Here is a 27,410-nt window from a genome sequence, read left to right as displayed (position 1 = left end):
TTCAAGAACAACTGCATCATAAATGGCATAGGGTTATTTTGTATAGCTGGATTTCTTAATAACAGTGGAGGAGCTTAACTACTAGAATAGCTAATTCTAATTCTCATTCCATTTTTATTATGTTTAGGATGCTTGCAAACTATAACCATTGCTATGTACTGTACTTCAAGTAAATTTTCAATGTATGGAGGGTGACTGGAGTAAGGGTAGGACTGATCAGGGATAGCAGAGGAAACATGCCTGGAGTCAGAGGAGATAGGAAGGTCCTTAATGAATACTTTGCTTCAGTATTCACCAGTGAGGGGGACCTTATATTTTGTATCCTCGCTGACCGCAGGAGTAGTACCAGAAGACTAGCAGGTGAAAAATGTTATTCTTCTGTCCAAGAAAGGCAATAAGGATAATCCTGCAAATTGTACACCCATGAGTCATACTTCAGTGAATGGCAAATTATTGGAGAAGATTCTTAGAGACAGGGTTTACAAGCATTCAGAGAAGCACAGTCTGGTTAGGGATAGTCAGCATGGCACTTTGGGGGAACAGACCATGCCTTACAAGTCTGACAGAATTCTTTGAGGATGTTTCAAAGCACATTTATGAAGACAGAGCTATGGATGTGGTGTATATGGATTTTAATAAGCTGTTTTCTAAGGTTCCGCATGGAAGACTCATTCAGAAAGTCGGGAAGCATGGGATCCAGGGAAACTTGGCTGTGTGAATTCAGAATTGCTTGCCATAGAAGACAGTGGGTGGTTCTAGATGTAGCTTACTCTGCCTGGAGGTCAGTGACCAGTGGTGTTCTGCAGGGATCTGTTCTGGGTAGTGATTTTTATAAATGTCTTGGATGAGGAAGTGGAAGGGTATGTTAGTAAGTTCGCAGATAACATGAAAGTTGAGAGTGTTGTGAATGGAGTAGAAGGTTATCAAAGATTACAGTGGGACTTTGATAGGCTACAGAGCTGGGCTGAAAAGCGGCAGATGGATTTCAACCTGGAATAGTGAAGTGATTCACTTTGGAAGGTTGAATTTGAAGGCAAAATACAAGGCTAATGGCAGGATTCCTAAAGGGATCTTGGATTCAACGTTCATAGATCCCTCAAAGTTGCTGTGAAAGTTCATTGGGCTATTATGAAGACTCGTGGTGTGTTGGCCTTAATTATTTGGGGGGTTGAGTTCAAGAGCTATGGGGTAATGTTTATAAAACCCTTGTTAGACCACTCTTGGAATATTATGTTCAGTTCTAGTTGCCTCATTATAGGAAGGATTGTGCAAGCTTTGGCGAGAGTGCAGAGGATATTTACTAGGATGCTGTCTGGATTGGAGAGCATGCTTAATGAGGATAAGCTGAGCATGCTCAACTTCTCTCTTTGGAGTGAAGGAGGAGAAAAGTTGACTTGATAGAAGTGTTCAAGATGACGAGAGGCATAGATCAAGTGGATAGCCCCTGAGGACTTCCCAGAGTGGAAGTGGCTATTCCGAAGGAGAATAATTTTTAGGTGATTGGGGAAAAGTATAGAGGGTATGTCAAAGATAAGCTTTTTGCCCAGAGATTGGTGGGTGTGTTGAATGTGCTACCAGGGGTGCTGGTAGAGATAAATGCATTGGGGACATTTTAGAAATTCTTACAATAAGACATAGATGAAGGAAAAATGGAGGGAAACGTGGGGGGGGATTGATCTTAGACTAGGTTAAAAGGTCGGCACAACATCGTGGGTCAAGTACCCTGTACCGTGCTGTAATGTTTTGTGTTCTATTTTATTTTCAGAATCAGAATCAGGTTTATTATCATCAGCATGTGTCATGAAATTTGTTAACTTAGCAGCAGCAGTTCAATGTGATACATAATATAGAAGAAAAATAAAATAAAGTAAGTAAATCAATTACAGTAAAAAAGTGAGGTAGTGTTCAAGGGTTCAACCTGGACACTCAACACTGCCTCATGAGTCAAGAAGGCACAACAGTGTCGACACTTTGAGGAGATTGGGGCATGCGAGGCTCTCCACCCACATTCTAACAATTTTCTACAGCAGCACCATTGACAGTATCTTGTTTGGCTGCATCATTGTGTCGTACAGAATCTGCAAGGCATCGGACCACAAGACTGGAGAGGATAGTAAAAATCACCGTGGGGATCACCGGGTTGCCCCTGCCCCTATTTGTAATATTTACCAGGAGCATTGTACAGGAAGGGCCCGAAGCATTGTTCATCTGTATCACCCATCCCACAATCTTCGACCTACTACCACCATCAGGACTAGGACTATCAGACTGCTTCCCTCAGTCTGTGAGACTACTGAACACCCTGCGAGCTGTTTACCGTACTATTTACCTGTGCTGTGCACTACATGCATTTTGAATTTTATTAACATATTTATGGTACTATTTGTTTTATGTGGTGTTAGTGATGTATGTTTTGTGGGTGCACTGTGGTCCAGAGAAACGTTGTTTCATTTGGTTGTGTATGTCACAGTCAGATAACAATAAACTTGAACTTGAATATTTTCAATAAAATGTCCGAAACACATCTCCTTCAGCAGGAAACACAGGAACAACTGGATAAGGAGTAACTCATTAAGCAAGTTATATTTAGGGAGGCAAAGATGCAGACCCTGTGGTAGAAATTCATTCCGTGATCTAATGTGGTGGGGGTTCATGTTGAAACCTGGGGCAAAACCAAAACCTAGTGGTACCTGGCATGAGCCTCTTCACATGAAACACTGATATTGCAGGTAAATGTTGAATATTTTTTCTTCATTGAAATCTGGCAAGTAAGTTTCTATAATTTGAACAATAAATGCCACACAACAATATTTATTGCATCTTGAGCATACTTTGTGTATTGACAAAATCCATGATTTAAAAGTTTGGTAGTTAAAACTTGGAAGTCACTTACAGGGAGTTGTTGAAACAAGACAATTAAAAAACAACTTATTAGTTTAGTACTGTCAGAATTTTAGACTGATGTGGTGGTCCTGGTGTGGATGCTACGTAGCCTCTTTGTTGATGGGAGTGGGACAAACAGTCAATGAGCAGGGTGTGTGGGATCCTTCATGATCTTACTGGGCCTTTTCATGTATGTATGTCCTTGATGGGGGGGTAGGCTGATGCTGGTGATGTGTTTGGCAGTTTTGACTACCTGTTGTAGAGCCTTCCTGTCTGTTGGGGTGCAGTTTCCGTTCCATGCAGTGATGCAGCTCATTAGGATGCTCTTTACTGCACATCTGTAGAATGATGTAAGTATAGATGTGCATAGTCCTGCTTTCTTCAGCCTCTTCAGTAAGTGGAGACATTGGTGAGACTTCTTAATTATGTAGGATGTGATCTGGAACCATGAGAGATTGTGCAGGATGTGCACTCCTAAGGGTTTGAAACTGCTCACTGTTTCCACTGCTGTACTGCCAATGTAAAGAGTGGTGTGAATTCTCCTGAAGTTGATAACTATCTCCTTTTGCTTGTTGACATTGAAGAAAAGGTTATGTGCCTGGCAGCAGGCCTCAAGCTCTTCCACCTCTTCTCTGTAGGCTGTCTCATTGCTGTTGGTGATGAGCCCCACCACTGTCATATCGTCAGTGATTACTGTGTTTGGCCATGCAGTCATATGTGAGTAGAGTGTATAACAATGGGCTCAGCACACAGCCTGGGGCCACCTGTGTTGAGGATGATAAGGAGGGAGGAGTTGTTGTGCATCCTGACTGTCTTGGGTCTGTTGTTAGGAAGTATAATACCCACTTGCACAGTGGTGTATTTAGACCAAGGGGTAAGAGTTTGTTCAGTGAGGTCTGTGGGGACAGTAGCATTGAATTCCCAATGGAAAACCAGAAACTGCATTTTGACATGAGTGTCCTTGTTTTCTGGTGAGACAGGGCTAGGTGCATGATGGATGCTATGGCATCTGTTGTAGAGCAATTCTGTTGGTAACCATTTTAGTGAGAGCCCAATGTGAAAAGAATGGAGTTTTTGATATGTGGCATTAGCAGCCATTCAAGGCACTTCATGATAATTGGATGACTACCAGAGAAAGACAACTCAGATTCCTAGCACACATCATGCGGAAAGATGAACTACAAAAACTCATACTCTCTGGAAAGATTGAGGGGAGTAAACCTAGAGGAAGACCTCGGCTTATGTACATCAAAAGCATAGCCAGTTGGCTGCACATCGAGGAAATGGAAGTCACCCAAAAGACGAAGGATAGATCTATATGGAAAACCATGGTCACCAAAGTCCGCATCAGATGTGGTACCTAGACAGACAGACAGACCAGGTGGTAGTCATTTAGTTCTGAAGGTGTAGCGTTCTGTGGTACAGCAATGATGGTGACTGATTTGAAACATATGAGGACAACAGCCTCATCCATTGACATCAGTTGAAGATGTCCACGAAGACATCAGTGAGCTGCTGTGCGCACTTCCTGAGTACTCATCATAGGATGTTGTCTGGCCTGGCTGCCTTATGGGGGGTTGACTCTGCAGACCTCCTTACATCTGCTGCTGTTACAACCAGTGGCTGCTCACCTGGGAGAGGGGTAGCTTTCATGGCCAGTGTTGTGTTGATGTCTCAAACCAGGCATAAAAGTTGTTTAGAGCATCAGGGAAGGAGGTGTCACTGGTACAGTCAATGCTGTTATGTAGTCAGTAATGTCCTTGGTGCCCAGCCACATGTGTCGAATAGGTGGTTTTAACCCTTTTGATGCCTAAGATGAGGGTTTTTTTTCTGGCTGCTTTCGCCAGACTTGAAGGCAGTGTCCTGGGCTTTGAGCACTTCTTAGCATTCAGCTTCTAGTTGGGCCATGAGATGACCGTTATTGAGGTACCATCATTATCCGCACACTTTCTGATGTAGCCAGTGACAGAACACAATCAGAATCAGATTTTTTATCATCGGCATGTGACGTGAAATTTGTTAACTTAGCCACAGCAGTCCAATGCAATACATAATCTAGCGGGGGGGGGGGAATAATAATAAAAAAAATAAAACATAATAAATAAGTAAATCAAAATAGATTATTAAAAAATGTGCAAAAACTGAAATACTGTATATTTTTTTTTAAAAGTGAGGTAGTGTCCAAAGCTTCAAAGTCCATTTAGGAATCGGATGGCAGAGGGGAAGAAGCTGTTCCTGAATCGCTGAGTGTGTGCCTTCAGGCTTCTGTACCTCCTACCTGATGGTAACAGTGAGAAAAGGGTATGCCCTGGGTGCTGGAGGTCCTTAATAATGGACGCTGCCTTTCTGAGACACAACTCCCTAAAGATGTCCTGGATACTTTGTAGGCTAGTACCCAAGATGGAGCTGACTAGATTTACTACCTTCTGCAGCTTCTCTTAGTCCTGTGCATTAGCCCCTCCATACCAGACAGTGATGCAGACTGCCAGAATGCTCTCCACGGTGCAACTATAGAAGTTTTTGAGCGTATTTGTTGATAAGCCAAATGGCTTCAAACTCCTAATAAAGTATAGCCGCTGTCTTGCCTTCTTTATGACTACATTGTGGCGACCCACTTTCTGGCACACACGAACCGGCTCACAACAGCGCGCGCAGGCAGAGGGCCGGCCCCAAAAAGGGCGCCAGGCCATCTTCACAAGCAGGGGGAAAATCCCGCGCGCAGAAAGTGTCTGGGATATGCATTCCCCACAGCAATCCTGCCCAGGGAGGGCGGGAACGGGAAGGCTTTAAAGCAGGCCGCGAAGTTTGATTAAATCTCTCTCATCGCAACTCTAACTCACCGACTCCGTGTGGTTATTCTAGCGCTGTGTGTAGCACACCGCTACAATTGGTGACCCCGACGGCCCAAATGATATTTGGACCAGAGATGACCGACGCTGCATCTGTTCACGCAGTTTCGTTAAAACTGCCAAGCTTCTGGACGCTGCGATCCCAATTATGGTTCAAACAAGCAGAAGCACAATTCCACATTCGGCAGATAACCTCGGAGTCCATTCGCTACTACTACATGCTGAGCTCACTCGACCAGGAGACTGCTGCACAAATTGAGGAGTTTATACAGTCGCCCCTGGAGGACGGCAAATACACAGCATTCAAAGCCCTGCTCATAGGGACTTTTGGACTCTCACGGCGCGAACGAGCACGCTGCTTAATGCACCTGGATGGTTTGGGAGACAGGCCGCCGTCAGCATTAATGAACGAGATGCTGGCCCTGGCTGAAGGACACAAACCCTGCCTCATGTTTGAGCAACTGCCTGAGGACATATGCCTGCTGCTGTCCGACGCAGATTTCAGCAATCCCCGGGAGGTGGCGGCCCGAGCAGATGTGCTGTGGAATGCCAGGAAAGAGAGAGGGGCATCCGTTGCACAGATCACCAAGCCGCGTGCCCGACGACAGACCAGACCAGGCCCAGCAGCAGAGCTTACAAAACCCGGCGACGGGAGTGAGGAGCCCAACGAACAATGGTGTTTCTACCACCAGCGGTGGGGCACAGAGGCCCGCCGCTGCAGACCACCCTGCAAATTCTCGGGAAACGCCAGGGCCAGCCGCCGCTGATGGCTACAGCGGCTGGCCATCAGGACAGCCTCCTGTACGTCTGGGACAAGCAGTCGGGACGCCGCTTTTTGGTCGACACCGGAGCGGAGATCAGCGTCTTACCTCCAACGAGTTACGACACCCGCAACAGAGAACCGGGACCCACCCTGAGGGCCGCTAATGGCAGCACAATACGAACCTACGGCACCCACACGGTGCGGCTACAGTTCAGCTCCAGCCGGTTCACGTGGGACTTCACACTGGCCGCCGTGGCCCAACCACTGCTGGGGGCAGATTTTCTATGAGCCCACAGCCTGCTGGTCGACCTGCAAGGGAAGCGATTAGTCCACGCCAAGACTTTTCAAACGTTCTCCCTGGGTGAAGCACAGTTGCCAGCCCCACACCTGGACTCCATCACGCTGTCCGATGATGAATTCACCAGGGTCCTGGCAGATTTCCCATCAGTACTGACACTGCAGTTCACGGCAGCCATGCCCAGACACGGAGTACAGCACCACATCCCGACCCAGGGACCACCCCTCCACCCCCGTGCTCGAAGGCCTCCCCCGGACAAGCTCCGACTGGCGAAGGAGGAGTTCAAGAAGATGGAGGAATTAGGGATCATACGACAGTCTGACAGCCCATGGGCCTCCCCCCTTCACATGGTGCCCAAGGCAACGGGGGGCTGGAGACCATGCGGTGACTACTGCAGACTGAACGAGGCTACAACGCCAGACCGCTACCCTGTGCCGCACATTCAAGACTTCGCAGCAAACCTACACGGCGCAAGGATCTTTTCCAAGGTAGACCTCGTCCGGGGATACCATCAAATCCCTGTACATCCGGACGACATCCCCAAAGCAGCACTTATCACCCCGTTTGGACTTTTCGAATTCCTCCGAATGCCGTTTGGTCTAAAGAATGCCGCACAGACTTTCCAGTGGCTAATGGACATGGTGGGACGCGACCTGGACTTTGCATTCATCTATTTGGACGACATCCTCATAGCCAGCAGTAGTCGGCAGGAGCATCTGTCCCACCTCCGCCAGCTCGACTCCCGCCTGAGCGAATTCGGCCTTACAATCAATCCAGCCAAATGCCAGTTTGGACTCGACACCATCGACTTCCTGGGCCACAGGATTACTAAAGACGGGGCAACCCCGCTGCCCGCCAAGGTAGACGCGGTCCGCCACTTCCCCCAACCCAACACAATCAAAGGCTTGCAGGAATTCGTGGGTATGGTGAATTTTTACCACCGTTTCCTCCCCTCAGCAGCCCGAACCATGCGACCCCTGTTCACTCTGATGTAGGGTAAGGGCAAGGACATTACCTGGGACGAAGAGGCCGCAACCGCTTTCGTTAAAACCAAAGAAGCCTTGGCAAATGCCGCGATGCTAGTGCACCCCAGAACGGACGTTCCTACTGCCCTCACGGTGGATGCATCCAACACAGCGGTCGGTGGAGTGCTGGAACAACTCATCGAGGGTCGCTGGCAACCCCTGGCGTTCTTCAGCAAACACCTACGACCACCCGAACTCAAATACAGTGCTTTCGACCGGGAGCTATTGGCACTATACCTGGCAATCCGGTATTTCAGGTACTTCTTAGAAGGTAGGCCCTTCACCGCGTTCACAGACCACAAACCGCTTACCTTTGCGTTCACTAAGGTGTCCGACCCCTGGTCGTCCCACCAGCAGCGACATCTGTCCTACATCTCTGAGTACACGACGGACATCCGGCATGTCTCGGGAAAGAACAACGTCGAGGCGGACGCACTTTCCAGACCTACCATACAGACCCTGTCCCAGGGGGTGGACTATGCAGCGCTGGCAGAGGCACAGCAGGCAGACACTGAGATCCCCAGTTACAGGACTGCAGTCTCCGGTTTACAGCTTCAAGACCTCCCCGTAGGCCCAGGTGAGAGGACCCTACTATGTGACGTAGCTACCGGCCAACCCTGCCCCGTCGTCCCAGCAGCCTGGCACCGGTGGGTTTTTGAGTTCATTCACAACTTAGCGCACCCCTCCATCAGGACAACCGTCCGGCTGGTCGCTAACAGGTTCGTGTGGCATGGACTTCGTAAGCAGGTCAGTGAATGGGCCAAAACGTGCATACAGTGCCAAACGGCCAAGGTGCAGCGGCACACCAAGGCTCCGCCGCAGCAGTTCGAACCCACCCGCTGGAGGTTCGACCACATCCATGTGGATATCGTGGGGCCCCTGCCAGTGTCACGAGGAGCGCGGTACCTCCTAACTATGATAGACTGGTTCACCAGATGGCCAGAGGCAGTCCCGCTCACCGACACCACCTCCGAATCCTGTGCCCGAGCACTGATCGCAACCTGGGTAGCACACTTCGGGGTACCGGCCCACATTACCTCCGACAGGGGAGCCCAGTTCACCTCCAGCCTGTGGTCGGCTATGGCCAAACTTTTAGGAACACAGCTACACCACACAACTGCCTACCACCCACAGTCGAACGGACTAGTGGAGCGCTTCCACCGTCACCTGAAATCGGCTCTCATGGCCTGCCTGGAGGGGCCTAACTGGGTAGACAAACTTCCCTGGGTCCTGCTCGGAATCTGCACGGCGCCCAAGGAGGATCTGCACACCTCGTCGGCCGAGTTGGTGTACGGCGCGCCCCTGGTCGTCCCAGGAGAGTTCATACCAGCCCCAAGGGGGCAAGAGGAAGAACCCACAGCAGTCCTGGACAGACTACGAGAGAGGCTCAGTAACCTGGCCCCCATACCCACTTCACAGCACGGACAGAGCCCGACCTGCGTACCCAAAGACCTGCAGAACTGTAAGTTTCTTTTTGTACGACGGGGCGGACACTGGGCACCGCTACAGCGGCCCTACGAGGGGCCGTTTAAGGTGATCAGGAACAACAGGTCCACATTCGTGCTGGACATTGGGGGGGAGAGAGGAGGTTTTCACGGTGGACCGACTCAAACCAGCCCATGTGGACTTGGCGCAACCGGTCCAGGCTCAGGCACCACGGCGCAGGGGCAGACCTCCCAAACAGAGGCCGATCCAGACTGTGGACATTGGGGGAGGTATTGCCGGTTCTGGGGGGGGTTATGTGGCGACCCACTTTCTGGCACACATGAACCGGCTCACAACAGCGCGCGCAGGCTGAGGGCTGGCCCCAAAAAGGGCGCCAGGCCATCTTCACCAGCAGGGGGAAAATCCCGCGCGCAGAAAGGATCTGGGAATATGCATTCCCCACAGCAATCCCGCCCAGGGAGGGCGGGAACGGGAAGGCTTTAAAGCAGGCCGCGAAGTTTGAATAAATCTCTTTCATCGCAACTCTAACTCACCGACTCGGTGTGGTTATTCTAGCGCTGTGTGTAGCACACCGCTACAACATCAATATGCTGGGACCAGGTTAGATCCTCAGAGATCTTGACACCCGGGAACTTGAAGCTGCTCACTCTGTCTGCTTCTGATCCCTCTGAGGACAGATCCTCAAGATCTGTGTCTTTCCATTTGTGGCAGCCTCCATGAACATCTACTAATTAGTCTGTTCAAAGCAGGTTAACTGGCAGATAAGTAATGAAGTGAAGCAAGGTTGCCAAATTAATCTGTTGGACAAATCAGTTATGAAATTCACATAATTGCCTTAATGTTATTGATCTTCCTGTCATTGTAAATTGATTATCAGTCATTACCATTTACTGCAGACATGTCATCTGTTATTAGACCTCTATCCTGCATATAAATATCAGCATAAAATTAGCTATTTGTTTTGAATCACCTAAAGCTTTTGATCTGCAACATAGAATAGTTGAAGTTTTGATTTTCATTGACCACAATGGTGAATTCTTATACAATGTACTATTTAAGTGCAATAAGTATAATTTTACTTGCCTGCTTAACACAAAAAATGTTGTTTTTTCTGTCAGATTTTAATACAAAATTTTAAAAAAGTGAACCCATCCAAGCAATTTCAGATTGTGAATTTTGGATGGAATACATTACATGCAATATTTTCTTAATGTAGTATAATTCACCTCTTTCAATTTCTCACACTACTTACAATCCAAAAATATTGAAAGCCAAAAATAATCACTGCACAGGTTTTAAAATGCAAGATTACAATTACACTGTTTTCCACATTTCAACTGGTCATCATAAGAATACTTAATCTGTCTACTCGTGTGCTTTACAGCAGCTCAAAGGTTGTAAATATGAATGATTAAAATTTATGGAAACAATGCAGCAATCAAGTTTTTAAAAAATGTATATCATTTTTAAAATTGTTTCTTCATGTATACCAAATTGCCTTACTGAGCTTAACTCCCCTCTCTCTCTTTGATAGCATCTGCAGCCTTGGCATTGTCTGACATTCCATGGAATGGTCCTATCGGTGGGTAATTTTTCTTGTTAGGACTTGTGAGGTCAAAATTTATTTAATTATTATGGGTTAACATAAAACATGATACGGTACAGCACAGGACAGGCCCTTCAGCCCATGATGTTTGCTCTATCCCTCCATTCTCTATATATCCATATGCCCATCTAAGAGCTACTTAAAGTCCACTAACTATCTGTATCCACCACTACCCTGGCAGCACATTGGAGGCATTAACCACTCACTGTGTATGTGGAAAAACAAACTTCCCGTGCGCATCTGTCTTAAATGGCCTTTTCTCACCTTGAACGTTAGATTCTGTCTACCCTATCTATACCTTTTGTAATCTTATAAATATATCAGGTCTCCCCTCAGCCTTCAGTGCTTAAGATAAAACAACCCAAAGTTTGTCCAACCTCTTTTCTTATATAGCTCATACCTCTGTTCCATCATCCCCAAAGTTTTCACTATCATCCTGTAATGGGGAAACCAATATTTCTCACGATACACCAAGTGCAGTCTAATCAAAGTTTTAAACAGCTGCAACATAACTTCCTTACTCTTATACTCAAAACCTCAACCACTTATGGCAAGCATGCCATGTCACCTTTATTCTTCTGTTTACTTGTGTGGCCACTTTCAAAGACCCATAGGATTTGGAATGCAAATTTCCTCTTCACATCAGTGCTGTATAATTTCCCCTTGTATTTGATCTCACAAAGTGCAGTACCTCGTACTTGCCCTGATTAAACTCCATCATCTGCCATTTATCTGCCCATGTCTGTTACTGATCTATATCCTGTTGTGTCCTTTAATGACCACTTTCACTGTCACAACTCCACAATCTCTGTGTCATCTGCAAGTTTACTAACCTGCCGAACTACATATTCATCCAAGTCATATATATCAGTAATCAAAGGACATGGTCATGGACTCTCCAGACAGAATGACTCCCTGTGACCACTACCCTCTTGTCTTTTTTGGGAAAGCCAATTCTGAATCCAAACTACCAAATCACCCTGTATCCTATGCATCTTAATCTTCTGGGTCAGCCTACCATGAAGATCATATGCCTTCCATAAGCAAACTGATGAACTAATATCATGCAATGTAAGGTGGCATTTGACATTTGCAGGTACCCCAAGGAGTAACTCTGTCATCTCATTAGCAAGTACCAACAAAAGCATGTTACTAGGGTATCCAATTGATGAATTAGCATTTGAATGCAGTTTTGGCAGAGGTTTAGAACAGCGAACAATACAGCAAAGGAACAGACCCTTCAACTCACAAAATTGTGTTAAACTAATTAAGCTGTTGACATCTAATTCCTCTGCGTATGGTCTGCTCCCATATATTCTGTGCATATTCCTGTGCCTATCTAAGAACCTTTTGTACCTGCCTCCATCACTACCCCTGGCATACACTGCTCTGTGTTTTTAAAAAAAAATCTTGCCCTGCACATCTCCTTTAAATTTTCAGCCCCTCACCATAAACGTAATCTTCTGAGTACTGGACACTTTGACTCTGAGGAGGAAGATACTGGCTGTCTCTCATAATGTTATAAACTTCTGTCAGGTCTTCCCTCAGCCTCTGCCACTCCAGAGATGACATCATCTGTTTATCCACCTTCCCTTAACAGCATATGCCTTCTAATCCAGGCAGTATTGTTGTAAACCTCTTCAACTTCCTCTCCTCCACATCTTTCCTGGAAAGAGTTCACCTGAATTAAATGCAATAGAACATAGAACGTAGAATAGTACAGCACAGTACAGGCCCTTCGGTCCACAATGTTGTGCCAACCCTCAAACCCTGCCTCTCATATAACCCCCCACCTTAAATTCCTCCATATATCTCTCTAATAGTCTCTTAAATTTCACTAGTGTATCTGCCTCCACCACTGACTCAGGCAGTGCATTCCACACACCAACCACTCTCTGAGTGAAAAACCTTCCTCTAATACCCCCCTTGAACTTCCCACCTCTTACCTTAAAGCCATGTCCCCTTGTATTGAGCAGTGGTGCCCTGGGGAAGAGGCGCTCTATTCCTCTTAATATCTTGTATACCTCTATCATGTCTCCTCTCATCCTCCTTCTCTCCAAAGAGTAAAGCCCTAGCTCCCTTAATCTCTGATCATAATGCATACTCTCTAAACCAGGCAGCATCCTGGTAAATCTCCTCTGTACCCTTTCCAATGCTTCCACAACCTTCCTATAGTGAGGCAATAATGTTCCAGATTGTTGAACCATTTTCTTAATAAATAAATAAATAAAACTAACTATTTTGTAATTTTATTCTGTAAAAGATCGATGAGATATTGGGAGGAATGTGCATTTCCAGTTATGGGGAAAAAGTGGTAATAAAGCTAAAATTATTAATATTTTAAGCTATTATATTAAGTTTTAAGCTGGCAAAATGATATTTAATGCAGACTTGTATATCATTTAACTAATTTGGTAATAATAATCAATTCTATCTGTGTTTGCTATTGCTGTTCAAAAAACCTTGAGCTGTGTGTTTAAAAATAACTGTACATTGCTCACTTGTTATAGGTGCTGTAAGAGTTGGTCTTGTAGATAGAGAATTTGTAATTAACCCAACTCGGAAAGAAATGGCATCGAGCAGTTTAAATTTGCTGCTGGCTGGAGCACCTCAAAGCCAAGTAGGTAAGTATTTATTTATTTACTGTAATCTCTTGGCTGTAAATAAAAATAATTTATGCAGTGAAGAAGTTGCATTTTTATATTTGTTAACAGCATTTAAAATTTGCATTTGTTCTAATTGGAATGCGAATACAACATTTAATGTCATTTTTAGCTATTTATATTGACAGTTGACAGTTAGCTTGGGTATCCTCTAATTTCATTTAATTCCCTATTTTGTTCCATAAATTAAGCCAGAGAAATAATAATTACAATACAGTAATCAAGAAAAATTGTTAGTTGGTAATGTAATATTTATGTTTTAAAATATCTTTTAACCGGTATGCTGCAGTATTGTAACCCACTTTAAAATCCAATTCATGAATTGTGGTATGATGACTACAATAATTTTCAACATGGTCAATTTCCATTTTCTCTAACACTTTGCAAGAAATTTTTAAACATGCTATTCTGGGAGGAATATTATACCTGATTTGGCAATCAGAATTTCTACAGTTGATTTATGTAATAAACCTATAGTTAGAAATGATGCACAACCATGCCTCGATAATTTCCCTTGATCATTGCAGCACTTTAAGGGATAGGGCATTATTTACGGAAAATAGGCTTGTAATGAAGGAAGTGTAGTGATTAATTTCTCCCAAAATGTAGGCAGAAACAATTAAAATTAGTATCTCAATGAAGAATGGCACTTCCCCATGGAATCTACACAGTAGACTCACCACTATAATGTGGAAGCAGGCCTTTACCAATAAAGTGTTTGAAAGTCAACTGTTTAGATACTGCAAATACATAGTAGCGAATCATATAGCATGATTTCTGCATCTTTAACATTACTGCATTCAAGCAAATGTGTAGAGTACAGGGGGTCACAAATGAAAATTTGGATCCACACTCCATGTGTCAGGTTTTAAATGACATTCCATTATTTAGTGCACTAATGCACTGCAGATGAGTTAGAATTTTGAACTCTATATATTTTCTTGAATAGAATAAATTAAAGAAAATCATTGGGGAAGTCATACCACATGTTATCTTTAATCAATATTCATAATAGAATACTGCCAAATAGATAATGAACTGGAAGTCCTTAAACTAACACTGCATGAAGACACGTATCTATTGCATGTGGAGGTAAATTAGATCATTTCTTTTTATGTGCGCATTTTGTACATGAACATTGTGTATTATGGTTACCCTATGAAGAAATTTTATCTGCAAAGTTGTGCGTGAACTTTTAAACACTGACTCCTATCAAAGTAGGAACTGTAATGGTAATCCTTTTTGGTTAATGATAGTAATTTGAAGCAGTTAACTTTAGTACCATAGAATAGATTGGTTGTAGTCTCCAGGTATGTGAGCATTGCGTAGAGGATTACAATTGGAGTTCCCAGTTTGATGGGAGTCGGTGTTTTAAAGTTCATGCATAACCTTACAGATAAAATTGGTGTAATGAACTGCACCCAAAGAGATAAGAAAGTCAAACCCATGACATTGAAGACACCCAGACCACCTGTGAGATTTCCATGAGGATTTTTGCATTAGCATTTTACACACGTTAAATTAAAATAGGCACCTTAATTCATACTGGGATCAGGCAGTAAAGGAACCTCCTGCATTTGCGCCCATACAGTAATAGTTTTTTTGCGGCAATAATTTGTGCAGTTATTGATATAATTAACACATTAATAACTTCCATATACAAGCATGCCATGAGCTCAAATTGGACAGCAGCACTGTTCGCTACAGATAGCCAGTTTGAGTGATTTGCCTACAGAGTATTAATCCCTGAAAGTGACAGATTTTTACTGAAGTTTTTGTGCAGAATATAAGAATCGAGGCAGTAGAATTTCTATGCTGTTCTCTCTCTTTTCTGTCATTTGAGAGAAATGGATCTTGTCAGAGCAGAATAAATTGTAACTTTGACACTTTATCCATCATCCTGATGTAACCTAAAGAGTCCAGTGTGCAGAGAAAAAGGACCCTTTATTATGAATCAATATTTGTTCTATTTTGACTGCATGTTTTAGTCAAGAGGTACCCTCAAAGAATTTTTGTAAGAACTCATGAGATGTTGTATTTGTTGTCATTAAGTGGTTTCACAGTGCAAAATTAAAACTTTTTTTTAAAACTTTGCCAGTCATGATGGAAGCCGCAGCAGCGAATATATTGCAACAGGATTTTTGTCATGCTGTCAAAATTGGTGTAAAACACACTCAGCAAATCATCCAAGCCATTCAACAACTAGCACGCAAGCATGGAAATTCCAAGAGGACACCTCAGAAGATGTTCATTCCATCCAGAGAAATAGTTGAATCTGCAAGGCAGTAAGTTTTGGGATTACCACGATGACAGAGAATTGCAATTCCCAGCATGCAAGGGATCTTTTAGCATGAAAGTTACAAACACAATTTGTAAGGGTCTGGCCTGTAATTTTCATTGCTGCTGAGTTGCTCATCACTTTGAAATTATGAAATTCATATTTTAGGTAACAGGTAGAGAATGTTTCCTTTGTTTTTGACCTGAGCATTACTAAGGGCTAGTAAAATGAAATTTACCAATCTGTACTTTATTTCAGAATTAATGTCCACTGGTCTATCAATGCGACCTCCTCCATATTGGTGAGACCTGTCATAAATCGGGGACCATTTTGTAGAGCAAATCCGCTCCATCTGTCACAAGCTGAACTTCCCAGTGGCCAAACATTTTAATTCTGATTCCTATTCTGACATGTTGGTCCATGACCTCTTATTGTGTTATGATGAGGTCACCCTCAGGGTGGAGGAGCAACATCTTGTGTTCCGTCTGGGTAGCCTCCAACCTGATGGATGAATATCAATTTCTCATTCTCCCCCTCTGCTCTTGATCTACTCCCCACTCTGGCCTCTTTTCTCTTCTCTCCTGCCTAACACCTCCCCCTGGGTCCCCTCCTCCTTCCCTTTCTCTCTTAATAGATTCCTTTCTCTTCAGCCCTTTACTTTTCCTACTCAAGTGGCTTTACCTATCACCTTCTAGTTATCCCCCTTCACTCCCTCCACCTTTTTATCCTGGGTCTTCATCCTTTCTTTCCAGTTCTGTAGAAGGGTCTCACCTCGATGTTGACTGTTTACTCATTTTTAACTCTTAATTTTTAACATGATAGCATGTATGGAACTTGGGCAGATGTAGTAAAATGATGTGTCTCTGTTCCTTAGGCTTGCTTCAGAGAAGATCTGTGAAGTATTTAGAGATTTTACGCATGATAAAGTAAGTCTCCCTTCTCATGCAATTATTATTTAACTTAATTTCCAATATTAAAATAATAAAATATTTTTATATTGAATTTATATTATTTTATAATTAAGATTTCAAGAGATGATGCCATTAACAAAATCAGACTTGAAACAGAAGAACAGTTAAGAGGTATGATATGCTAACTTCCAGAAAAACTAAGTTACCTGTCTATTCATGATTAAAAGAAACCATTGCTTTATTGTGCACTATTTTAGTCAAGTAAAATGCACTTGGATTCATTTGTATATTGCAGGGCTCTTAGAAGATTCTAGCAATGAAAGTCTATTCAATAGTACTTCTGAAATGTAGGAACTGCTATTTGTGGGGGCGGCAGGGGGGTGGGGGAAGACTCAGCTCATTCATCATGTGCTACTTAATGGAAGTTGACTTAAATGAGTAACCAAGCTTTATCGATTTGCCTTCAGCAAACCCAAATGCAGATGCCAGTGGTGAACAGCTTTAGGAAACGTATACAACATTGACTGAGCATACAGTAGTTACTATATGTCATACCTTTATGTCATACAGTAGCTACTAAATGTCATACCTTTTGAGTGCTCACATACCATGTCCTAAAATATTATTTTCTAAAAGAAACCTGCATTTAAATGAATCAATTTTGAAATTTAGAATGTATCTACTCCTTAGACTGATCAAATCAACATATTGTTGCTCAGGTTCTTTTGGACAATGTAAAATAAGTCCTTTTGGAATTTTGGAAACAACGTTCATATTACTTCCATGGGACAAACAGTTGTAGTCAACTTATTATCTTTTGACAGTTTTTTGTTCTTCAGGGTTTTTATGTAATAAAGTAGTCCATGATTTAGTTGTCTTCTAATGTGTTCAAAGAAACTCTGTTAATTTGTATTTCTTCTGCAGCAAAGTTTGCTGACGTTGAACCGTATGACATTATGGAGGCATTTAATGTGGTTTCCAAAGAGGTGTTTAGGAATATTATCATGAATGAATACATAAGGTACAAATTTTCTTTAAATCAGCTTCAGTTATTTGTTATTGTAGTTTATTGCATTTATGTTCTAAGGAATTTTGTTTGGTTGCACAGTTATAGCTAGATACTTATACCTAAGAGTCAATTCAAATCTTCCAGGAAGTTGACCCTCCTGTATTTTCTTTGTATGAAGAGAAATTCCTATTTGCTCACTGAATTATGACACATTGTTATTATATGCCATATAAATGGTAATGTTTTGGAAATTGTTTCACAACTAGGATGATACAAACAAAATAATAATTAAAGATAATGTGTTGTCACTGAATTTTATTGATTCAGTTTGTAATTTCATTCATCTGCCTAAATACCACGCTTTCTGCTACCAGCCTACACTGTATGCCATTTATAAAATGCACTGCTGTAACTTAGATAACATTACCCAAGCAACTTATAATGACAAGCACTGCCTGTAAGTTCTTGTCCTAAAAAAACACTCCATCCAGAGTTGAAAGTACCTCAATTATGTTTGCATCGAAATTATGGAGTTCCCATATAACAACATTGTAGGAACATCTTCACTGGAAGGTTCAAGGTAACAGGACATTTAGGAATGGCAACAGTGTCAGCTTTGCTGGAGACATGGTATATCCTTTGATGAATAAAATTGATGGAAGAAATGGTTCACCATTTGCAGAAATTATATCATTCTGGTAACAGCAGCAGCTTCAATGTAAGTAAGTTCAAAATTTAACATTTTTGAGTCTAGATTTGTTTTCTCAGAAGTTAATGAAACATTAAACATTTTAATAGGACATTAGTGAGTAAATAAATGGGACTTACAACTTCTCATGTGAATTCCCATTTTTTCTCCATTATCAACAGCAAGTTCAATGAGCATAGCAAGAGTTCAAACCCTATATAGGTAAATTAAATAAAGGGTTTGATACAAAAGAGCATACTTTAAAAAAAACTACAAATGAAAGAAAAGGAATGTAATCCATCTTTGTGCTCAGCCAGAAAATAGTTAGTGTTGCAGTGTGATGGCAGTAATGTTATATGACATGGTAGTAATCTGATGAAACAGGAAAATGAATTCAACAAAGCTGACTCCAGAAAAATTATATTTATAGTTGCTGAATATGTATTTCTCTAAACTCTTAAGTAGGAGTTGGAAGAAGTTGAATTTAGAATTTCACAGGACCCAACTAAGCTACTCAATATAGCTCTCCATAAGACATAGGAGCAGAATTAGGCCATTCAGCCCATCGAGTCTGCTCCGCCATTCCATCATAGCTGATACCGGATCCCACTCAACCCATACACCTGCCTTCTCGCCATATCCTTTGATACCCTGACCGATCAGGAAACGATCAGCTTCTGCCTTAAATATACCCACGGATTTGGCCTCCGTCGCAATTTGTGGCAGAGCAATCCATAGATTTACTACTTTCCGGCTAAAACAATTCCTCCTTACCTCTGTTCTAAAAGGTTGTCCCTCAATTTTGAGGCTGTGCCCTCTAGTTCTGGATACCCCCACCATAGGAAACATCCTCTCCATATCCACCATAGCTAGACCTTTCAACATTTGGTAGGTTTCAGTGAAATTCTCCCACCCCTGCATGCTTCTAAATTCCAGTGAGTACAAAGCTGCCAAATGCTCCTCATATGTTAATCCCTTCATTTCCAGAATCATCCTCGTAACCCTCCTCTGGACTCTCTCCAATGACAACACTTCCTTTCTGAGATATGGTGCAGCCTGACTGGTGTCTTATAAAGGCTCAGCATTATCTCCTTGCTTTTATATTCTATTCCCCTTGGAATAAATGCTAACATTGCACTTGCTGCCTTTACCACAGACTAAACCTGTAAATTAACCTTCTGAGAGTCTTGCACAAGGACTCTCCTTTGTGATTTGTCCAGTCATCTCCACCCCCATCCTCCCACTACCTCATCCTTCCCTAGTGACATTACCTGGTTGGGTGATACTGCTGCTATTTAGCGAGTATCTTTTTGGGACAACTTGAAGAAACCTTCCTGGCCTATGAACAGTACTGTAGAGATACAAACTAATTAATTCACCTCTCCTCATTTGAATTGTCAGATTTGCTGCAGCCTGGAAGAGGTTGTTGACTGGAACTAGATTAACATTAAAATCACTGATAATATGTAGGTGTGCAGTTTCAGTACTGTATAATATTTAAATGATTTAACCTTTCAGAGCCTCGGTGGTCCCTGAATTATTTAGCTTTGTAACCTTTCACTTCTACCACATTGCCTTTTGGGATTGGGGGGGTGGAGGTGGGAGAAGTTCAAGATCCCTTCATATTACCCTTAGAAAATTTGAAGCCTTAGTTTTGTTTAAGTCTCCAAATGTTTTCCATATTGCTTTGTATTACAGATGTGACGGCAGAGACTTGAGATCTCTTAGGAACATTAATTGTGAAGTTGATCTGTACAAACCTCTTCACGGATCTGCGCTGTTTCAGAGAGGACAGACACAGGTATGGAATAAATAAATTCTGTCCATCTTTTGGGAGATTTTGTGAATGTACTAAGTGTAATGGATTTGTTTTAATGTCTATGGTCCATTTTTTAATTCAATTTGTATTAGCAAACAAATTGATATACTTAGCATTGATTTTCACTTTACTCTCCTGGATTTGTAATTTTAACCTTGTAGAAATGTTTATAGAAAGGATTAACTCATGTTGAGTCTATTCATTGTACATTATTACAAAACAGACACCTCCTGTGCTCATGTTTCATTTTTGTTAATACAAAGCCCTGCATTATGGTCATTGTGGTTAAGGAAATGTGCCCACATGAAATGTGTGTGTGAGGAGGATAAATCAATACACAAATGTTACAAACGTGCACTTCTTGATGCATACGCAAATGACGTGGCTTTGCATTATGGAAAATTGCAACATGTTTTGTTTAACAAAATGTAGCACATGCCCGCCCCCCCCCATCCCAATGTGGGGTTCACCTATAATTCTAGGAAATATTTTGCTTAATTCAGATATACAATCATCAGTGCACTGAACAAAAAAGTTTAATAGGAAGATTGATGGTTATCTTCATTTGCAAGTGACATTGCATTATTTTGTCTCTTTTAAAGATTTAATGAGTTTGTCAAAATTGATTGAACAAGGGTTGAATCTACCATTTTCTTTATCTTGATGAGAATTGAGGAGCTGTTAAAATTGGTCTTAACTTCAAACTTCTCAGAATAGTCAGTCAACCAGGCATGGTACTATGTTTAGCTATTCATCTGTCTGCTAGATAGATCTTGAGTAATGATAAGTTTATATTTAGCCATGACACCTCATTTGATAGAATAGCTGGACTCCCAAAGCTTCCACTTAGTGAAGTACCAAAAATCTGCTAGCACCTCTTGAACCTGTATAGAAACATAGAAACATAGAAAATAGGTGCAGGAGTAGGCCATTTGGCCCTTCGAGCCTGCACCGCCATTCAGTATGATCATGGCTGATCATCCAACTCAGAACCCTGCACCAGCCTTCCCTCCATACCCCCTGATCCCTTTAGCCACAAGGGCCATATCTAACTCCCTCTTAAATATAGCCAATGAACTGACCTCAACTGTTTCCTGTGGCAGAGAATTCCACAGATTCACCACTCTCTGTGAGAAGAAGTTTTTCCTAATCTCGGTCCTAAAAGGCTTCCCCTCTATCCTCAAACTGTGGCCCCTCGTTCTGGACTTCCCCAACATCGGGAACAATCTTCCTGCATCTAGCCTGTCCAATCCCTTTAGGATTTTATATGTTTCAATCAGATCCCCCCTCAATCTTCTAAATTCCAACGAGTATAAGCCTAGTTCATCCAGTCTTTCATCATATGAAAGTCCTGCCATCCCAGGAATCAATCTGGTGAACCTTCTTTGTACTCCCTCTATGGCAAGGATGTCTTTCCTCAGATTAGGGGACCAAAACTGCACACACTACTCCAGGTATTCTATTTCTTCAGTGTAGAAAGTTAAATATTGGAAAACATTGGATATTACACATTTGCAACATCTTATTTCCAAATGCAGATTGCCACAAATGTAATTTTCATAAAGTTTCTTTTTCTTTCTAGGTCTTATGTACAGTAACCTTTGATTCTATAGAATCAAGTGTAAAAACTGATCTTATCACCACTCTTATAAGGCAAGTCATGAAAATGTCACTGTTTATTCCGTGCGTTAGATGTATTCCTGAACCAAATTTTTTTTCGTTATCTGCCTACATCTACATGTGATATCTGGTTGACCTAATACCTGCTAGTGGAATTGCCTGAACACATTTTATTTATTTATTCCTTTTTTGTGGTCAATGTTAATTGGTTATTTTTTATTGCTTTTGAGAAGCTCATGGTGAATTAATTTTTTTGAACCATTGTACCACTATTGTCCTTCTGGAGAAGCTGCTACCACAATACTGATAAATAGAGAGCTCTTGGTCTTCCACCAACAATGATGAATGAATAACAAAGTATTCTCAACTTAGAAAGGTTTATGGCTTGGGGAGCCTGTGCCCTTGTTCTTGATGAGATTATAGGTTGAGTTTTCAGAGCATCTTAGAGGTAGCATGCACTGCAGCCTCAATATGTCAGTGGTGGAGCAAGTAAATATTTAGGGTGGTGGAAGATATACCAGCCTAATAGCCTCCTTTGTCCTGAACGCTGATCAGCTGCTACAGTGTTGTTTGATTTGCGTCTTCCAGGTGATGGCGAGTGTGCTTTCCCATTCCTGAAACATGCCTTGGAAAAGGCTTTAGATTAATAAGAGACAGGTCCCTTGCCAAGTGATATCCACTTTATGAACTGTACAAACAGCCACAGTATTAATGTAGCTACACAAAATGCTGGAGGAACTCAGCAGGCCAGACAGCATCTATGGAGAAGAGTAAACAGTCGATGTTTTGGGCCAAGATCCTTCATCCGGACTGGAAAGGAAAGGGACAAGTCAAAGTAGGATGGTGGGGAGAGGGGAAGAAGTGCAAGGTGGCAGGTGATAGTTGAAACCGGGAGGTGGTGAAGTAAAGAGCTGAGATAAGGGGCAGGAGAAAGGGGAATCTGCTAGGAGAGGACAGAAGACCATGGAAGAAAGGGAATGGGGATGAGCACCAGATGGATGTGATGGGCGGGTAAGAAGAGAAGGTGTGAGAGGGAAACTGGAATGGGGAATAGTGAAGGAGAGAAGGAGTGGGGGAGGCAATTACCGGAAGTTTGGAAAAAAATGTTCATGTCATAAGGTTAGAGGCTACCCAGACGGGATATAAGGTGTTGCTCCTCCAGCCTGAGTGTGGCCTCATCCTGGCAGTAGAGGAGGCCGTGGTCTGACATGGTAGAATGTGAATGGGACGTAGAATTGAAATGGATAGCCACTGGGAAATACCGCATTTAATGGTGGATGGAATGAATATGATTGAAAAAGCGGTCTCCGAATCTATGTCGGATCTCACCAAGGTACAGGAGGCCATACTGGGAGTACTGGATACAGTAGATGACCTCGAAAAGTTTGCAGGTGAAGTGTCGCCTCACCTGGAAGGACTGTTTGGGGCCCTGAATGGTAGTGAGGGATGAGGTGTAGGGGCAGGTTTGACACTTGTTCCACTGGCAAACATAAGCGCGTGGAGGGAGATCAAGTCTTGTTCAGTTTCTGGTCAATAGTCTTGGGGTCAGAATAGTATTAAATCAAGAGAACCTTATTCTGAATTTGAGCTTTTTGATATAAAAGGGTTTTACAATGTAGAATACCATGGGAGGAATGGGAATGGAAGGAGCATACAACCACTTTAAATAAGATACTGGAGCTGAAAACAAAACTTAGGTTCGGCTTTTCTACCAAATTCAAAGTTAAAACTAAACTGATTAAAATCAGATGAGGATTGTTGCTTTAGGCTAATAAACACTGAATTTATGACTGGTGTGAAAAGATAGTTCTTACAGACAATAACAGCATGCTACTTAAAAGGAAAAGGTTGTTTCAAGCAGGAATGGGCATATAAGGTAGCAAAAGTGAGTGAGAAGTTGAATGATTGGAAGCTTTTAAAATCCAACAAAAGCTATAAGGAGGGAAAAGATAAATTATGAGGGTAAACTAGCCAATAATATAAAGCAGGATATTAAAAGTGTTTTCAGTTATATAAAGAGTAGAAGGGAGGTTAGAATTGATTTTGGACCACTGAAAAATGATACTGGTGAGGTAGTAATGGGGGACAAAGAAATGGCAGATGAACTTCATTGGTACTTTGCATCTGTCTTCACTATGGAAGACACTAACAGTGTGCCAAAGGTCCATGAGTGTCAGGGAGCAGGAGTGAGTGCCATTACTATCACAAAGGAAGAAGTGCTAGGCAAACTGAAAGGTCTTAAGTTGGATAAGTCACCTGGACCAGATGGACTATATCCCAGAGTCCTGAGAGAGGTTGCTGAAGAGAGAACGGGTGCATTGGTCATGATCTTTCAAGAATCACTTGATTCTAGCATGATTCTGGAGGACTGGAAGATTGCAAATATCACTCCACTCTTTAGGAAGGGAGGAAGGAAAAGAAGGGAAATTAATAGGCCATTTAGTCTAACCTCAGTGGTTGGGAAAGTGTGGAGTCTATTATTAAGAATGAGGTTTTAGGGTACTTGGAGACTAATGATAAAATAAGTCAAAGGCAGCATGGTTTCTATATAGGGAAATCTTGCCTGACAAATATGTTAGAGTTCTTCATGGAAGTAACAAGCAGGGAGGACAAAGGAGAGGCTCCAACGTCATTTACTTAGATTTTCAGAAGGCACTTGAGAAGGAGCCAGACATGAGGCTGCTAAACAAGATAAAATCCTATGGCATTACAGAAAGATTCTGGCATAGATAGAGGATTGACTGACAGGCAGGAGGCAGTGAGTGGCAATAAAGGGAATCTTTTCTGGTTAGCTGCCAATGACTAGTGTTCCTCGGGGGTCAGTATTGGGACTGCTACTTTTCACATTGTTTGTCAATGATTTGGATAATGGATTTGATGGCTCTGTGGCAGTTTGCAGATGATATGAAGATAGGTGGAGGGATAGGTACTGCTGAGAAAGCAATGCGATTGCAGAAGTACTTAGACAAATTGGAAGAGTGGGCAAAAAAGTGACAGATAAAATACAGTCATGAGGAAATCTGCAAATGCTGGAAATTCAAGCAACACACAAAAAAATGCTGGTGATCGCAGCAGGCCAGGTAGCATCTATAGGAAGAGGTACAGTCGACATTTTGGGCTGGGACTCTTCATCAGGACTAACTGAAAGAAGAGATAGTAAGAGATTTGAAAGTGGCAGGGGGAGATCCAAAATGATAGGAGAAGACAGGAGGGGAAGTGTGTATTTAAGAACTAGAGAAGGGAAAGGATCATGGGATGGGAAGCCTGGGGAGAAAGAGAAGTGGGGAGGAGAGCCCGGAGGGTGGAGAGCAGGCAAGGAGTTATAGTGAGAGGGACAGAGAAAGAAAAAAAGAGGAAAAAAATAAAAAATATATAAAATAAATAAGGGATAGGGTGTGAAGGGGAGGAGGGGCATTAACAGAAGTTCGAGAAGTCAATATTCATGCCATCAGGTTGGAGGCTACCCAGACAGAATATAAGGTGTTCCTCCAACCTGAGTGTGGCTTCATCTTGACGGTAGAGGAGGCCGTGGATAGACAAATCAGAATAGGAATGGGACGTGGAATTAAAATATGTGGCCACTGGGAGAGCCTGCTTTCTCTGGCAGACAGAGCGTGGGTGTTCAACGAAACAGTCTCCCAGCCTGCATTGGGTCTCGCCAATATATAGAAGGCCACACCGGACGCAGTATATCACTCCAGCCAACTTGCAGGTGAAGTGTCGCCTCACCTAGAAGGACTGTCTGGGGCTCTGAAAGGTGGTGAGGGAGGAAGTGTAAGGGCATGCGTAGCACTTGTTCCACTTACAAGGATAAGTGCCGGGAGGGAGATCAGTGGGAAGGGATGGGGCGGACAAATGGACAAGGGAGTCGCGTAGGGAGCGATCCCTGCGGAAAGCGGGGTTGGGGAGGGAAAGATGTGCTTGGTGGTGGGATCCCGTTGGAGGTGGCAGAAGTTATGGAGAATTATATGTTGAACCTGGAGGCTGGTGGGGTGGTAGGTTAGGACAAGGGGAACCCTCTCCCTAGTGGGGTGGCAGTAGGATGGGGTGAGAGCAGATGTGTGTGAAATGGGAGAGATGCATTTATGATAATGCATCTTGGTAAAAGGACAATAGTGTGGACTATTATCTAAATGGGGAGAAGGTTCAAACATCAGAGGTGCAGAGGAACTTAGGAGTCCTCATGCAAGACTCCCAGAAGGTTAATTTCCAGATTGAGTCTGGTGGTAAAGAAGACAAATATAATGTTGGCATTTATTTCAAGAGGAATAGAACATAAAAGCCAGGAGATAATGCTGAGGCTTTATAAGACACTAGTCAGGCCCCACTTGGAGTATTGTCAACAGTTTTGGACCCCATATCTCAGAAAGGACGTGTTCTCGTTGGAGAGGGTCCAGATAAGGTTCACGGGGATGATTCGGGGATTGAAGGCATTAACATATGAGGAGCATTAGGCAGCTTTGGGCCTGTACTCAAACTGGAATTTTAAAGAATGCGTGGGGGTGGGGAGGGTGTTGGATCTCATTGAAACCTACCGAATGTTGAAAGGACTGGATAGGTGAATGTGGAGAGAATGTTTCCTATGGTCAGGGTATACAGAACTCAAGGGAATAGCCTCAGAATTGAGGAGCAACCTTTTAGAACCCAAAGGTAAGGAGAAATTTTTTTGGCCAGAGAGTAGTGAATCTGTGGAATGCTCTGCTACAGACTGCGGTGGAGGTCAAGTCCTTGGGTATATTTAAGATGGACGTTGATAGTTCCCTGATCGGTCAGAGAATCAAAGGATATGGTGAGAAGGCAGGTGTATGGGGTTGAGTGGCATCCGGGATCAGCCATGATGGAATGGCGGAACAGACTCATTGGGCAGAATGGCCTAATTCTGCTCCTGTGTCTTAAAAGTCTTGTGCAGGTAAAAAAATAAATTTTCAGTCAAGGACAGATAAAAATGGGTGAACAAATGTGTTCAAAGAGTATTGTTTTAATGAAAAGCTTATGGTGAAAAGCAAAGTGTAGAGGTCCAGTGCTTTAGAAAGATCATGTTAAAAAATAATGTCAAAATGACTGAGGGAGGACTGGCAGTGATATGGTGAGAAAGGCAAGGAAGACCACAGTCAGAAGAGGAATCTGGTGAAGGAGAAGTTCAAAGGCTGGCAGGTTCCATTCCAAAAGAAAGGAAATGATGTGAAGTGATATTCAAGGATATGAATTTTAAACATTAGGTGGAGGATCCTGAACCCATTGTAGGCTTTGTTGTTGGGTAGTCAGGTTTGGGTGAGCAGAAGCTTACGGAGGTTAGAAACTAGAACGGTGTACAGAAACTGAGCAGGCTTTACAGCATCTGTGGAGAGAGAAAGAGCTGATGTTTCAGGTCAATGTCAATGATACTGACTTTCCATCAGAGCTGAGAAAAGTTAGAAATCAAAGATGTTTCAATTTGTAGGGAAGGGTGAGCACAGGTGATAACTCTAGGTCCTCGTGCAGACTACAATAAACGTATGACACTAGTAATGATAGTATCACTTCAGAGAGGGTGATGGTTTGTTCATCATAGC

At 42.8% G+C, this 27,410-nt stretch overlaps 1 protein-coding gene across 1 annotated transcript in view; it reads left to right on the top strand.

Annotated features, from left to right (window-relative positions):
* LOC134350119 (polyribonucleotide nucleotidyltransferase 1, mitochondrial) overlaps positions 1-27,410 on the top strand; it is a 69,725-nt gene that overhangs the window by 15,197 nt on the left and 27,118 nt on the right. Inside the window, exons 7-14 of the mRNA XM_063055065.1 lie at positions 10,799-10,846; positions 13,381-13,494; positions 15,632-15,818; positions 16,686-16,737; positions 16,836-16,893; positions 17,647-17,743; positions 20,118-20,220; positions 21,821-21,891. Coding sequence (XP_062911135.1) covers positions 10,799-10,846; positions 13,381-13,494; positions 15,632-15,818; positions 16,686-16,737; positions 16,836-16,893; positions 17,647-17,743; positions 20,118-20,220; positions 21,821-21,891 — 730 coding nt within the window. The remainder of the gene's footprint in view (positions 1-10,798; positions 10,847-13,380; positions 13,495-15,631; positions 15,819-16,685; positions 16,738-16,835; positions 16,894-17,646; positions 17,744-20,117; positions 20,221-21,820; positions 21,892-27,410) is intronic.

The sequence above is a fragment of the Mobula hypostoma genome, chromosome 8 (genome assembly GCF_963921235.1).
Source record: "Mobula hypostoma chromosome 8, sMobHyp1.1, whole genome shotgun sequence".
Taxonomy (NCBI): Eukaryota; Metazoa; Chordata; class Chondrichthyes; order Myliobatiformes; family Myliobatidae; genus Mobula; species Mobula hypostoma.
This window is presented reverse-complemented; position numbering and strand designations above follow the sequence as displayed.